Below are 14497 nucleotides of genomic sequence, written 5' to 3' on the forward strand. Positions count from 1 at the left end.
CTTATTAACCTATTGTCAAATAGCCTATAGGCCTATACTATTTATACAGTATATGCTAGGCCAGGGGTTTTCAACCAGTGGTCCGAGGCCCACTTGTGGTCCGTGAGGACATTGCTATTGGGGTTACGTAATTAATCAGAATGGTGGTCCCTGGTTCACAATCAGTTGAAAACCCCTGTGCTAGGCCTATACTGACTAATGGCCACCTTACACCAAACAACTTTGACAAGATTTAGGAAAGATTCTTAAAAGATTGTAGTCTTTTAACTAATGCCCCCCATTCAAGCTTTACTCAAAAGACTCCAGTCTTTGAAGAATCTTTCCCAAATCTTGTCAAAGTTGTTTGGTGTAAGGAGGCCATTAGGTGAATGTTCTATTGTAAAGAGTATCATTTGAAAATCTGTTGCAAATTAATTTTCAATTAACAAAAAAGAAAATCAATATCTAAAAGCAATATGATGTCCAAAAAAATGACAAGATGTCCAAAAAAGGTGCCTAAGAAAGGTAAAAGGTTTAGGCCAGACTAAACATCCACACCGCAAGAGGGCGACAACAAAAAAAGAAAGATGACCTCCAACAAGCCTTTATTAGGAAATTCTTCCGGTGTTGACTCTCTCTTCCCTGCTGCAACGGGTTCGCCAACATGGTGAGTGGAATTTTCAGCAATCGTTGATCGGTTAAATCTTAAGTAATCCATTAGTTTGACAAAGTAATTTTGTGTTGTCGTTAATTCTATGAATTCATAAGAAGTTAAGCCATGCATTCGTTATATTATTACGCGCCATAATTTTGCGGGGATACTTTAAAAAACATTGAAGTGTATGGCTTGCTATAAATCGATGGTGAACATCACTGGCCCCTTTTCCCATATTATGGCGAAGTGTACTTGTCGTCGTATGGCATTAGACATTGTATTTGTTCTATTAGTTCGTTACTTTTAGTGTGAGGAATTTTAGCCTGAAGTCCCCATTGAGGCAGTGAAATTATTCTCAAGCGTTGACTTTTAGCTAAATGTACTTAGCTTGCTTGCTAATGAAGCTAGTGCTACTGTCCATTGCTGTGCTTTTAGGTGAACGTGCCGAAGACCCGCAGAACGTACTGCAAGAAGTGCAAAAAGCACCAACCTCACAAAGTTACCCAGTACAAGAAGGGCAAGGATTCTCTCTACGCCCAGGGTAAGTAAAGTTGCAATTTCCGATTAAGAAGAAACGTCTACGTTGAGTAAGCGTTGAGCTAGCACGCGCCTTAGCTGGCACGGGAACAGTGAGGAAAGATAATCAGTACGTAACGTTGTTTTACAGGTAAGAGGAGATACGACCGTAAGCAGAGTGGTTATGGTGGCCAGACCAAGCCCATTTTCAGGAAAAAGGTAAGCCATGCTGTTTTGAACGTGTGGGTAACGTTAAACGTTGGGATGGCATGTAGGCCTACATCGCATTTCTTACGCATCTTCCATGTGTTTGTGTGTGGAGGAACGTGAAGGCTACCAAGTCATTAAGCTTTATATATTATGCCTTATACTATACTTTATACTAAGGCATGTTGGACTTACTTATTTGCACCATCACACTCACACTCATAGAGCATTACCATGCATACAGAATCACAGGCTCAGTCCCTGCCCTGTCACTGCAAGCTCATGCTTATACATCCCTAAGCACACTATGTGGATAATTGATTTAGTAATTGTTTTGTCTTCTACTGTCTTTATTGATCAGTGGTTTTTATATTTATATACTTGTATTATTTTTTCTGCCGTAAGTGCATATTGTGTGATGTCTGTATGCTACCGAGAGCTTGAATTTACCCTTGGGGATCAGTAAAGTATCTATCTATCTATCTATCTATCTATCTATCTATCTATCATTGCAAGTGATTATCTTAATTTCTGCTCTGTTGTGCACTGAAATGATAGGCTAAAACTACAAAGAAGATTGTGCTGAGGCTTGAGTGTGTGGAGCCTAACTGCAGATCCAAGAGAATGCTGGCCATCAAAAGATGCAAGCACTTTGAATTGGGTGGAGACAAGAAGAGAAAGGCAAGTCTGTCCCTGGGCACTGCAGAGGGAACATTTGAATGCCTTTTGGAACTCATGGTTGAGCTGTTTGGTATTTTACTGACAATCGATCAGAGATTGATCTCTGTGCTGTGCAATTATTTGGTTTCACTTCACCGATCCTGGATTCGTTGTCCTTATTACTTAACCTTGACGTTCCCTTCTGTCATACATTGCTAATTGGCTTTTCTGCTGCAGTTCTAATTATTGAGTAGGCCTATTCCCCAAAAAATACAATTGTGTTTGTGGAGCACAGATGGAACTTCTCAGCTATGTGTACCTATTATCTTAACAGTGTGTGCCTTGGGTGCTTGCTTATTTGTTTGTCTCTACTTCTAGCTCGGAATACATGTGTTCATCCCTTCAACAAGCTTGGCTTACAAATTAGTTGTGCTATGCATTGAGATTTAACTTCCACGATTTTTGTAAACATAAGATTTGTCTTTGCAGACCTTGGTTTAGTTGTCCAAGTGGCACGTACCAAGAAATCTAAATCAGTCCTAGCATAAAATACTTGTTGGATAGCGGTTTGAGTTTCTGTGTTTGGAAACACGGGTGTTGTGCAAGCCAATATTTTGGTTGGGTGAGATTTCTGGGGGGCATGGGGTTGTCCTTCCCTCATAAAATGAAAAATGATCTAAACTTTGATCTGTTCATTTTATAGTCTTAATAGAACCAATGGTTAATTATTGCATAGTGACTTTGGTCAGGATTTCCCAAATTAAATTAATTTGTAAAATATTAGATTGTTTTTCATTTCAACCATATGTGGTTGGTTTGCCATGGCTGGCAGAGTTTTGCTGTAGATTTGAGTATAACTGTTATTTAATCAAAGCTTGGAAGGTGGTGTGCTTTAATCTGTGCTCTTAGTCATTTGTGTTCATGGTTGTGTTGTGGTGATGGAAAATTCAGGAAGTAACTTAAATATTTAAACTGAATGTATCAGAGTTAAACCTACCTTCAAAACCTATAAGTCCATGAGTGGGGAAAACCTTTATGCTACATTTACAGAACACATCATGCTAATTTAACCGATGCAAAGTTGAAACCACTGACTAGTGTTTCTCTTCAGCTCTTCATATCAGAAGCTCTGATTGTTTTGGTGTCACTGTTATAATTTTCTGCTGTTATGATGGACCAATGTTTAGTAAGGTTCAGAGCAATAAGATTGTGATCTTGGTACTACAACAGCAGATACATGCAGGGGGTGTAGTGTCAGTATAGATCTTTTGTTTGCAGAAGACTTACCCTTTCCTCTTTTTCTGTGTTGCAGGGCCAGGTCATCCAGTTCTAAGCTGGGTCAGTCATTGTCTGGACTTCAATTTTCTGTCAGTTTTCAATAAAGTGCTAAAAATGAACCTGATTTGTTTTCATTACTAAACTATAACATTGAATGGCACTCCTGGTGGTATTGAGAATGCATTCAGAGATGAATGAAAGTCGACAGACGTTACAGGTAAAGACTGATGGATTTATTTACAGAGAATGGTTTATCAGCAGATAGGTTACTGAAGCATCTGTCTGATTTCAGTGTGAACCTGTGGAGTACATTATGAAATCTGGGACAAAGTGAATGGCCCCTTCAAGTTTTGTGATGCCATTTCCATGATTCATTTCAAGTTTTTTCAGAGTGGCAAGAGGCTTCTCAATTCATTTGAGTTTGATAGAAGCAAATTACATTTAATAATAGACAACATATTGTTCTAATTGCTCTCCCAAAAGCAAAGTATGGATGTGAGACGGCATGTAGATTTCAGCAACATCCTTCAGCCTGTTCACATTGCCTGTCCATATAGATGACCAATGGTACATGTGGCTCAAACATTTTACAACAGGCGTACACACCTAGCTAACCTTTCAAGCTATCTGTTGCTGTATGCACTTAGGGCATAAACCTGTTACAACTAGGGCTGCACAATTTGGGGAAAAGTCCAAATGTCTAATTTGGAATTTGCCGACAAGGTCATGTTCACGTTTCTTGCAAGATTTGTCGGACTGCCGTTCTTGAAGTTGCTTGCTGGTTTCCTCAGTTTAGCGACTCGCTACATCTATGCTGTACAGCCACACAAGGTGAACGATTCGCCTATTACAATTTTGTTTACCATCAAATGGGCTTCGTAGAGGTTATATTAAGCATTTTGTGACTGTAGTCTATTGTGGTGCCCTAGTTACAGCTGGGTAGTCTTGTTAGACATACAAGTGTAAGTGGAAAAACTCCCATGATGTAAAGTGCTTGTGTCTGTTTGACCCTTAATCTTCGCTTCCTGAAAAGCACTTTAAAGAACTCAATTGTCAACTATTGTCACCCAGAAATTAACTATTTAGCAAGTGTCACTTTTAAGGAAAATCTCAATCCTCTAATGGCAGCTTTTTGAACTTAGAAAAGTAAAGATGAAAATGTTCCATGTTTGTAAACTTTTTTGGCAAGAGGATGAGCATTGTAGAGCATTTTAGGACCTTCTCAGGCTTTAGGAAAATTGATTTTTTTTTTTCCCCACCATTTCCTGATATTTTATGAAACACTTAATCATTTAATCTCAAACAATCAGATTAATCAACCTATGAAAATAACCGTTCGCTGCAGCACTAGTCCTGAATGTGACGTACGGTCAGTAGCGCTGTGCCTGAGGGGTTGATCTTCAGCACCAGCTTAGTGAAGAGACCCTGGACCCCCAGCTCCTGGTACACGGGCAGGATCTGTGTGACGTTACACGTGGGGTTGCAGTACTGGTAATTGGGCAGAGTAGCCAGTGTGAGGGGGAACCCTCGCGGTCCTCCGATCTCCTGTCTGTTGAGGATGGCCAGGGCCAGCCTGGCTCCGGATAGAGGACGCTCCCATATCTCAAATTGGTCCACCTTCCAAAACAAGATATTGTAGTAGTGTTAAGGCGGCAAGTTACCTCCACTCGTAGTGTTTTATCACTGGCTTAAATACAACATGTGGGACTGGTCCTCTGTCCTTTTAAGTAGTTGATAGAGTACAAGATGACTGGATGATCCAGCCAATTATTTAAATCTAAATGTTTTCACTTTTTTTTTTCTCCATCTATTCAGTTGTGACATACTCCATCTTGACTGGGATTAATGATAAAGAAGTCCATAACTGATTAATAAATGTCAAATATCACAATTGTCATTGTGATATTTTTTGCTCTTCATCAATCACCCTGTGACTCCTGTGATATACATCCTGTCAAAGGTGCACAAAACATTAGTCAAGCCTCCAGGGCGCCCAATTGTTGCGTGTAATGACAGCCTCATGGAGCCTCTATCATTATATGTTGACCGCATTTTAAGACCACTGGTCGTAAAACTCCCCTCATATCTACGCGACACCAATGACTTCATCGAACAGCTTTCCAATGCCCAAATTAATTGTGACACTGACATGTTCTTGACCACCATGGATGTAGTTTCACTATATACGAACATCCCGCATGATAAGGACATTATTTCCATTGAGCACTTCCTGAACCAACAAACTGATTCACAACCCCCCACGCAGTTTTTGGTTGATATGGTCCATTTACTTTTGCATAAGAACTTTTTTCTGTTTGAGAATCGGTTCTACTTACAAACACAAGGGGCAGCAATGGGTTTGAGATTTTCCCCAGATTATGCATGTCTTTTTATGGGCTACTTGGAGGAGAGATACATTTGGAACAACAATCCCTTTTTTGAAAACAATTGTGTTATGGAAGAGATTTGTGGATGATGTGTTTTGCCTGTTTAAGGGCCCTTTGGAAACCTTTAATGACTTTGTAACATATCTCAACAACATGGTACACTCCATCAAATTCAATGTAGTCATTGACAAAAAGTCTGTGTCTTTCCTGGATACTGTTGTACACCTCGAAGGGCGCAATATATGGACGACGCTCTACACGAAGCCAACCGATAAGAACAGCATCTTACACGCCACCAGTGCGCACCCACCTGCCTTGAAACGTGGCTTACCCTACACGCAGTCCCTCAGAGCTAAACGCATATGCACCAACACATCAGATTTCAATTTGGAAATAACCAGGATGTACAAACAGTTTAGTTTGAGAGGATATCACAGTACATGCCTGAACGAAGCTCTAGATAAGGTGCTCCGCACCTCAACCCCCCCAGAAAGAGACAAGCGCTCCTCCATGGTCTGTACCACTACGTACAGCAAGCACAGCGCGCAGATCAAGGAGGCTGTCAAAAAACACTGGCACGTTCTTAGCAGTGATGACACATGCCGTGCCCTTTTCCCAGACCCGCCCCTTTTTGCCCATCACAGGGCTAGGAACATAAGAGACTTCTTGGTCAAGGCTGACAACTTTAATGCACGCAGCTTTGTCGAGCGATTAAGCAGGGAACATATAAAGAAAAATACCGTCAGTGGTTCTGTTACCAACAAAACATACAAACTGAAGCAATTCACGACCTGCTCCACCCGAAATGTTGTCTATCTAATCACTTGCCCATGTAAAAAACAATATGTGGGAAAGACTAACAGACAAGTGAAGACACGCATCATCGAACACAACAGTGCCATTAGGCACAAGGACGAGAAGTCGCCAGTGGCACGGCATTTCAATGAAGCGGGCCATCCTGTGTCCTCTCTCGCATATACTGTGCTTGAACACATCACACCTGCACGTAGGGGAGGGGATATGGAAAAAAGATTACTCCAGAGAGAGTGCTTCTGGATTTTTACATTGAAAACGGTCTATCCTTTGGGGATGAATGAAGAACTGGCTCTTTCTTGCTTTCTATAACCTCTTAATGTATAATCATTCAAATGCTTTATAATAATTTTCATGTTATTTCTCATATGTATATCTGCACATTGTGATCTCTAGAAATTTATCTGTTTATTTATTTATTCATTAGGTAATGGGAACTACCCAGGTCCTCTTAATGGTGTTCCACCTTATGGTGAACGGGGAGCTCCTGAACTGACACGTCACCCTATATAACACCGGAAAACCTGCCACGCGCTTCCTACTGGAGACATTGAAAATGGACTAGGTCCGAAACGTCTCTTGCTCCAGTTTTAGCCTCTGACTTCTTTTGTAACTTTTCGGCTATAATACACATTTTCCCACACAAGCCTTGTGTGCGCCTCCTTGTTTCATTACCCTAAGCGATCACTACTTTTTGGGAGCGGACGCACCAAGCAATACACGGGTCAAAAGTGTAGGCGCAGACGCCGACCTTTCTGGTTTTTCCTTTGCTCTTCATCAAGAAATGTAGCCTGGAAAATCCAGACCCTGGTAATCTAGAAAGATTAAGGTTCTGGCCACGAACAATGTAATAATGGCCCAACTCGAGGGGCGGCAACTTCGACGCAATCGGATGACCAATGTGTACTGTCCTCCACGTTGCAGCGCTGCCTACATCAGTTTAACTAGTTCCCCGGAATGCAAGGGGTAAAAGTAACGTGCATCATTGCTCATTGCCAGAGTCTCTTGCAGAGACAATTCCATTGTGCTCTCGCGAGAACTCTGGATTTCCAGGGTACAACAAATGAGGAAACTTTGGGTTTTCCCTTAGAGGCACTAGGTATTTTACACATCCCTGTGGTGCTCTGCATTACTTGCTTGCTTATAATTGACAGCACCGCAGCACAGAGGAATGACCTGAATCAGTTAGTAATGCAACACATTCAGCAACTGAAGGAAATGAAAGCTGTTACCACTCCCGTCCGGTTGCCCTGTTTCCCCAGAGGATCCTGGTTGATGGCGATGATCCTCCGGTTCTGCAGCAGCTCTTTGGACTTGGGACAGATGTCTCGCAGGTCATTGGACATCAGCAACGGGGCGGCCATGATGGCCCACAGGGCTATCTGAGACTGCTGCTGGTTATGGCTCAGCCCAAAGTTTCCAATGACCAGCTGCAGAATGCAGAAGGTAACATTTGTAGGGATTTTTCACCATTCAAACAAGCAAAGTATTTGATATATGAAGGGATTGTTCACCATTCAAACAAGCAGAGTATTTGATATATGAAGGTATAGTACCATATCTGGGTCGTTCCACCCGCCGGGTCCTGCAGCCGGGGTGAGGATCCTCTGATTGGTTGCTGTCCAGTCCAGAATGGTTTTAATGCTACTCCATGAGTCGTACACGTCTGCAAAGTTTCTCCAGTGGTTGCAAGTCTCCCTAATCGCTGTGTAATTTGGCTGAGGATGGAAGATAGTCCACCACTTTAAATCAGCTTCCACACCATGACCTACTAACAGCTCTTGTGTACACACTTTGTCTGTTTAGTTAGTAAACTTAGTTAGAATGATGTAGTTTCCCTTTACACGCATTAAGCCATGTCCTAAAGTAAAAACTTTATGTCCAATGCAAGTTTTTTTTTTTTTTTTTTTTTTATTCTCTTTTAGTCTAATAAATGACCAGTAAATGTTTATTTTAGCCACCTGCTTACCTCGTGATACGGCCACTCGTACAGTGGCCACTCGCAGGAGTAAACAATGCTTCTTCCCGTTTGATTCAAAGCTCTGGACATATTCTTATAACCTTCAATATGTCAACAGAAACAGAGGGTAAAACATTACAATCCCATTCAAATTGCAATGTTTTATGAGGGAAATGTCTCATACCTTCTCCGAGCATAGTCCAGTTCATATAGCAGCCATCGAACTTCAACAAATCCACACCCCATTCAGCAAAGGTTTTGGCATCAGTTTCGTAGTGACCTAGGCTGCCAGGGTAGCCAGCACAAGTCTTGGACCCCACATCAGCATAGATTCCCAGTTTTAAACCCTTAGAATGAACCTGAGAGAGATACAACTTGTAATATCACATTGTGATGCCTTAGTGTATCAACTACACCTGAAGAGGGCAGTATTGCATAAACTAAATAAGGTCTTCCTGATAACATAGACAGAATATCTTGAACCAAAGCTTGCGACAGACAGAGAGATAAAAACTCAATGAATATTACTCAGTGATTAATTCTGTCTAATCTATGAAACACACTATGGGTCATCTTTTAATTTTCAATAAAACTGCATGAACCACTATGTTGATTTGACAAAGCCCTGACCACGGTACAGACATCACGTCATAAAACAGCAGCATCCAGTTTTGTAATTGAATAGTAACGACAGTATAGCAGCAGCAGCCACGGCCGGCCGGGCCTATTGAGAATCGGCCATCTGAGCAGTGGTCACTCACGTAGTCGGCCAGCTTCTTGATGCCGCTGGGGAACCTCTTGGGGTCGGCTTGCAGGCGTCCCTGGGGATCCCGCTGGTGAAGGGGCCAACAGTCGTCTATGCACACATACTCATAGCCCGCCTCCAGCCAACCCTCCTTCACCATCACGTCCGCCATCTGCATGTACAGCTCCTCCCTGCCAGGCCAAACAGGTTGAGGGGTCAGAGAGAACTGTTCCAGGTCACTGTATCGTTATTGGGCTTATTGTTGGTGCCCATTCTTTGTACAAGAGATGTGGAGTTTTACTGTGTGTCCAAAAACACAACAGATTAAAAAGAAGTAGCTCATTGAGCAGGCAAAATTATGAAGGTGTCTGACTGACTGATAGCAGGAGTAAACTGATTGAGTTGGTTTTCAATATCTTATTGTGCAAGAGGTAGCCTATAACCAGCCAATTGCCTTATGAATTTTATATCATATCACTTGTTTTGCTCTTCAGACACACTGATAACTGCTGAATGGTGTCAGCTGTTAGGTTACTGAAAGGAGAAATCACGTGACTTTCACTTCACGATATGAAATTCAGTGCTGACATCCTTCATGGTTAGTCGTTTCAGGGAAAGATGGGTGACATTCAGCAGCCTGTTATGAGGTTTCGTCTGGGTTTATCCAGGGTAGACATTAACTAGAAGTGTCATATTTTACAACATGATTGCAGTGGTCATAAGACCTGTGGTGTGGTGGTCATCTTTCTCAAAGTTGTAAATTTATGAAAACATTTTTTTTCTTCAGAATTTTAACATGTGGAATTTGACACAGTTGTTTCTGTTATAGTTGTCTTATTTGGTGATATTCTGCTATTATTCGGCGTCTTACCTTATGCAGTTATGAGGGTCCGTGGCACAATCAGTGTTGCACATGAATCTCTCCCAGTGCAACCATCCCATTGTAGGGGTCAGGGCAAGGCCATTGTCTAACGTTTGGACTGGATAAACAGCAACGAACACAACCGTTATGAGTAGGTAAATTATCATTTTTGTTATGGATGTGGTCCACTGCTAATCTCTATCGTTAAACCGCCGTAACCCTCTCCGGTTAAACGGCAAACTGTTTTCACATTTCCGCGCGGCAACAACAATGCTGGAGCAGCTTCCTTGTTTGAATTAAGACCAGCCCACTGAAAGAGACGAACTCTGATATCAATCATTTACATGAATACATTTTTTGTGGTCTGGTCTGAGTGGTCAGCTACAACACATGTAGCCTACTTGTGACTTACTCCCGCATAAGACCACCACAGTCTCGGTATTAGCCGACTTCCTGCTTCTTCACGCCTACAGTGTACACTTTGAGTGTCACGTGACGCGAGAATTCCTTTCAAAATCTAATCTTTTCCTCTCTCCCTCTTGCAAGAGATAGATAACCCTTTGCTGTTCGTGTCGTTACCATAGACTGTAAAAAATAGTCGTTACATGTAGGTTAGTACCATTTTTTGTAAATCTCGTTTTTTTTTTCATAGACTGTTTTTGAATTAAATAAATTAACTGTAACCAGGCGTTATTGCATGGCTAACCACTGAGCTAAAAGCCCAAGCTTCCAACTCAGCGGTTAGAGCCGTTCTTAAGGTTAGGGGGTGTGAGGATTTACACGCGCAACTAGCATCACCAGCTAGCATACATCAGCCCCAGGTCAGTTACTAGTTGATCCAATATTACTTGTGCAGAAATATAGCCCGTCTTATACACACCAATTGAATTGAAATAGAAATGGTAAAGATTTGTATTTTTTGTAATTATTCCATATTTAGTGTAGTCATATCAGAACCTGAAGTAGCATACAATCCAAATGCAAGCATGAAACTTCAGAGTATTACCTTTCATTTGAGGCCAAGATTATGCTTATGTGGGGTTCATATGCAGTAAGCATTTGATTGCCAGTATGCATTTTGGATAACCCAAAGTCCTATAGGGAGTTTTCATAGGGCATTTTACCAAATGCATGACCATACCTTGGCAAATAATGGTCTACAGTACCCATGTTGTCATTCTATATTGATCTACTTTTGCACACAGCATGACAAGACCTAATGCTAGGACTAAGTCATATCAAGTCAAGACCTAGAGGGCTGAAATGTGGTCAGTTCAAAGATGCTTGTTATCCAGTAGAAAAATAAAAGAATAATCTAGCCTTTGTAACTTTGTGTCAGTACATCACACAGTTATTCTAATTGTTTTCTAACAGTGTCTTAGCTTTCCAAAAGAGAGCAGACGTTTGATTATTGGCTAAAGTAGCCTATGTAGGAGCAATGCCCTCCTAAGTCAAAATGGGGCAAAAGTATAATTTATAATTGCTCAGATTTGCAAAAGAAATGGTTTGACACATGGCACTGACAATTCAATAATGGGCCTTTTCACCACCTCTGAGCATCCACTAACCTGGACCTTTTAGGGGGCTGTCCTCTCAGGGTGAATGAGAGGATGCTTAATTGCTTTTTATCCGACATTTTTGAATACAGATGCAATGATTAATGCATCCATGGCCAGGATATAATTATATAAAATGACGTGCAGTGTTTCCCCTAGAAATTTTTCCAGCAGCGGTGCTATTACTTGGGGGGGGGGGGGGAGGTTTAATTAATTTATTTATTTCTTTTGTGGACATTTTCAGCTTTCTTTTACATTATTGGTTAAAAATGATGGCACAACCCAGGCACAATTTATGGCACAATTCATAAAAATGAAATGGCACAACCCAGAAAAAGATTATTTACAATTTATTTAAATTTGTCTTAATGGCAAAGGCCACACCCAATCTGCGAGCACTTAATTTGTCTGGGCTTTTCAAAGAACATCTCTAAGGCTCTTTGGTAATTGAATTGAATTGTTGGGGGGCCATTAATGCTGACACGCATGCACGTAGCCAGATGCTCTCCTTGTAGTCTATTTCTCAGTCCCAAAACAACAAACCCACGTATAAAAAAGTAAATACTCACTTTTCTTCTACATCACTCCCACAGTTACCATACAACTCACTCACAATTAACTCGAAAAGGACCTAGGCTACTTGATTGAAGTGCGACCGTTCGTCTCACCGTCAAGAGAACGCTGAAGTTATGAGAACACGTCTTTCTGATAAGAGAATGTAGGCTCCTATGTCTAATGCCGCAAACGTAGAAAAGGTCTGTTTGTGATAGCCTATTATAGCTAAGTGGACAGAATTTAGGCTATACGTATATGCCAACATATGCTCATATTTCCTTTAACTATCAGAAAGTTTAAACAGGCCTAGACTGTGTTCGCCTAGCTTTCCCATGCAAACATTACATGTAGCCCTACGCTAACGTTACAAGTCTAGGCTACAACTAACGTTAAGACCATACACCTTGTAGCACATTGGTTTACTCTATTGCATTACTTACGTTTTAATAATTTGTCGTTGAATGTTGATGGAGGCTCATCTTTGGGAAATCAGCTCTCTGGATAAAATTGTCAGCCGGAGCAAGAGTTCTCAGAGTTGACGACACCGGACGTAAATCCAATCAGCAGAAAGAACTGCATCACAACAGTAGGCTAAATCACAACAAACTTTTTTCCCCCCATGTTAAATTCATTTCGGTAATCATGAATTGGTTTCTTTTATTTGATGTAGGCTAGGAGAGGAGGATGCATGTTTCACATTAGTGTCAATGTGTCAAAGCAGGCTTTGGATCAGAGGAATTGCTCAAGCTTAACATATGGCATAGGCTACAAGCGAATTCACGGCATACAAACAGCTTCGTGATGAAATATAACTAATATCATTTTTTATTGTCACCAGGCCTATAAGTAGGCTATTTATTGTGTAACCTACAAGTGAACGATGACACCATAGGCTACACTGTGGCGGAGCAAGACCCCATCAGTCGGATAGCTAAACAATGTAACCGTGTTCAGAACGTAGGCTAGCCATATGGGCTGCAGACTTGTCTTTGGGCTTGTAATCACCTGACACATCATGCCGCATATATGTCCTGAATAATGAGAGGCTAAGTGCGGATTTGATGCACTTAACTTACTCAAGACTTTCAGAAAACAATTTCGAGATGACGTTGGCCGTTGTGCTTTTACAGTGTGTTAAGTGAATCTCGTGATATTATGTTGCAGCGGCGCTGAAAATCCAGCGGCGGCGCTGCGCCGCTGTTAAATACACTGTAGGGGAAACACTGACGTGATTTTAAAAGTGACCTATAACAATAGGCTATGCAATACACTTTAATTTGTTTAGTACTAATAAAAAGATTAAGCCTATTTGGAGAGAGAGATGTTTAGAATGTGACAATATGTCAGTCATCGTGTGAACGAAAGTATGACTAGGGATAGGCTACTTGTTCTGAGCAAGTGTTGTCAATGAACAGGCTGTGAAACCGTTGGCTAAGTTACAGACAGTCATGAACAGACCTCTCAAGTCTCACACATTGAGCGTGAGACACACGCATTTCAATGACTTCACACGCTCACACGCCACACATGGCATTTCTCACTCCGAGAAATTCTTAACTTGCCCGCACAGAAATCTCTAAGGGCTATATTTTACTAACGTGTCACACAACGTTGCTGTCTGTGCGCTCATTCAGCTCAGAGGGCTGCTGTTCAGTTACTAACCTATCGGCCAATCAGAAAATATGATTTCTCAACCAATCAAGAAATAGTTTTGTTTTGATGTGGATCCGCAATGTGGAGACTGCTGGTCCGCGGAATCTTGGAGTGAAATTAGGCCCCCGGTAGCCTAGAAATCTAGACGCACCCTAGCGGCGGCAAATTAATTTGCTCAGCCTGTACGTCTAGTATCGAACCATAGGAATTTCTATTGGCTTAACACCGTGGATGTTCTCCAATCACAGCGCTCTATTTCGTTAGAGAGTCTTAAGGCGGGCTTAACAGGATAACGACATCCTGCGACGGTGAACAACAAGGAAGGTGGCTATGGCGAACGAAGAGCGGTTGTTTGAATCGGCGTTGGAGTCAACTTTGGAGGAGTTGGACTTGTGCTTTTCTTTGAAAGTAGAGCAACACAATGCACTTAAGTCATTCCTTTCGAAGAAGGATGTATTTGCCGTTTTGCCGACCGGATACGGATATGGTCGTAGCGCTGGCCTATTGCATGCCTAGGCAGTTTGAAAGACAATTCTCTGCCCGCCCCTTGGATTAAGCAGGTGAATGATTCGATTCCAGACTATACATTTCAATGATATAGGATGGCCCGCCAGGCTAGGCCCCCGGTGCTTTGTCTAATAATTTGCTGCGCAGTTGATCAAGATACCGCG

At 41.6% G+C, this 14497-nt stretch overlaps 2 protein-coding genes across 2 annotated transcripts; one reads left to right on the forward strand and one right to left on the reverse strand.

Annotated features, from left to right (window-relative positions):
- The first annotated feature begins 547 nt into the window (after positions 1 to 547).
- rpl36a (ribosomal protein L36A) lies at positions 548 to 3414 on the forward strand. Its single transcript, XM_042074988.1, has 5 exons — positions 548 to 646; positions 1070 to 1175; positions 1302 to 1369; positions 1916 to 2038; positions 3330 to 3414. The coding sequence occupies exons 1-5, from the start codon at positions 644 to 646 to the stop codon at positions 3348 to 3350; spliced, it is 321 nt and encodes a 106-aa protein (XP_041930922.1). The 5' UTR covers positions 548 to 643; the 3' UTR covers positions 3351 to 3414.
- A 99-nt stretch (positions 3415 to 3513) lies between these two features.
- Positions 3514 to 10522, reverse strand: gla (galactosidase, alpha). The gene is made up of 7 exons (XM_042074986.1): positions 10072 to 10522; positions 9217 to 9391; positions 8640 to 8814; positions 8465 to 8556; positions 8052 to 8213; positions 7728 to 7925; positions 3514 to 4912 (listed from the first exon to the last, which is right to left on the reverse strand). The coding sequence occupies exons 1-7, from the start codon at positions 10227 to 10229 to the stop codon at positions 4643 to 4645; spliced, it is 1230 nt and encodes a 409-aa protein (XP_041930920.1). The 5' UTR covers positions 10230 to 10522; the 3' UTR covers positions 3514 to 4642.
- Between the last annotated feature and the right edge of the window lie 3975 nt (positions 10523 to 14497).

The sequence above is a fragment of the Alosa sapidissima genome, chromosome 20 (assembly GCF_018492685.1).
Source record: "Alosa sapidissima isolate fAloSap1 chromosome 20, fAloSap1.pri, whole genome shotgun sequence".
Classification (NCBI taxonomy): Eukaryota; Metazoa; Chordata; class Actinopteri; order Clupeiformes; family Clupeidae; genus Alosa; species Alosa sapidissima.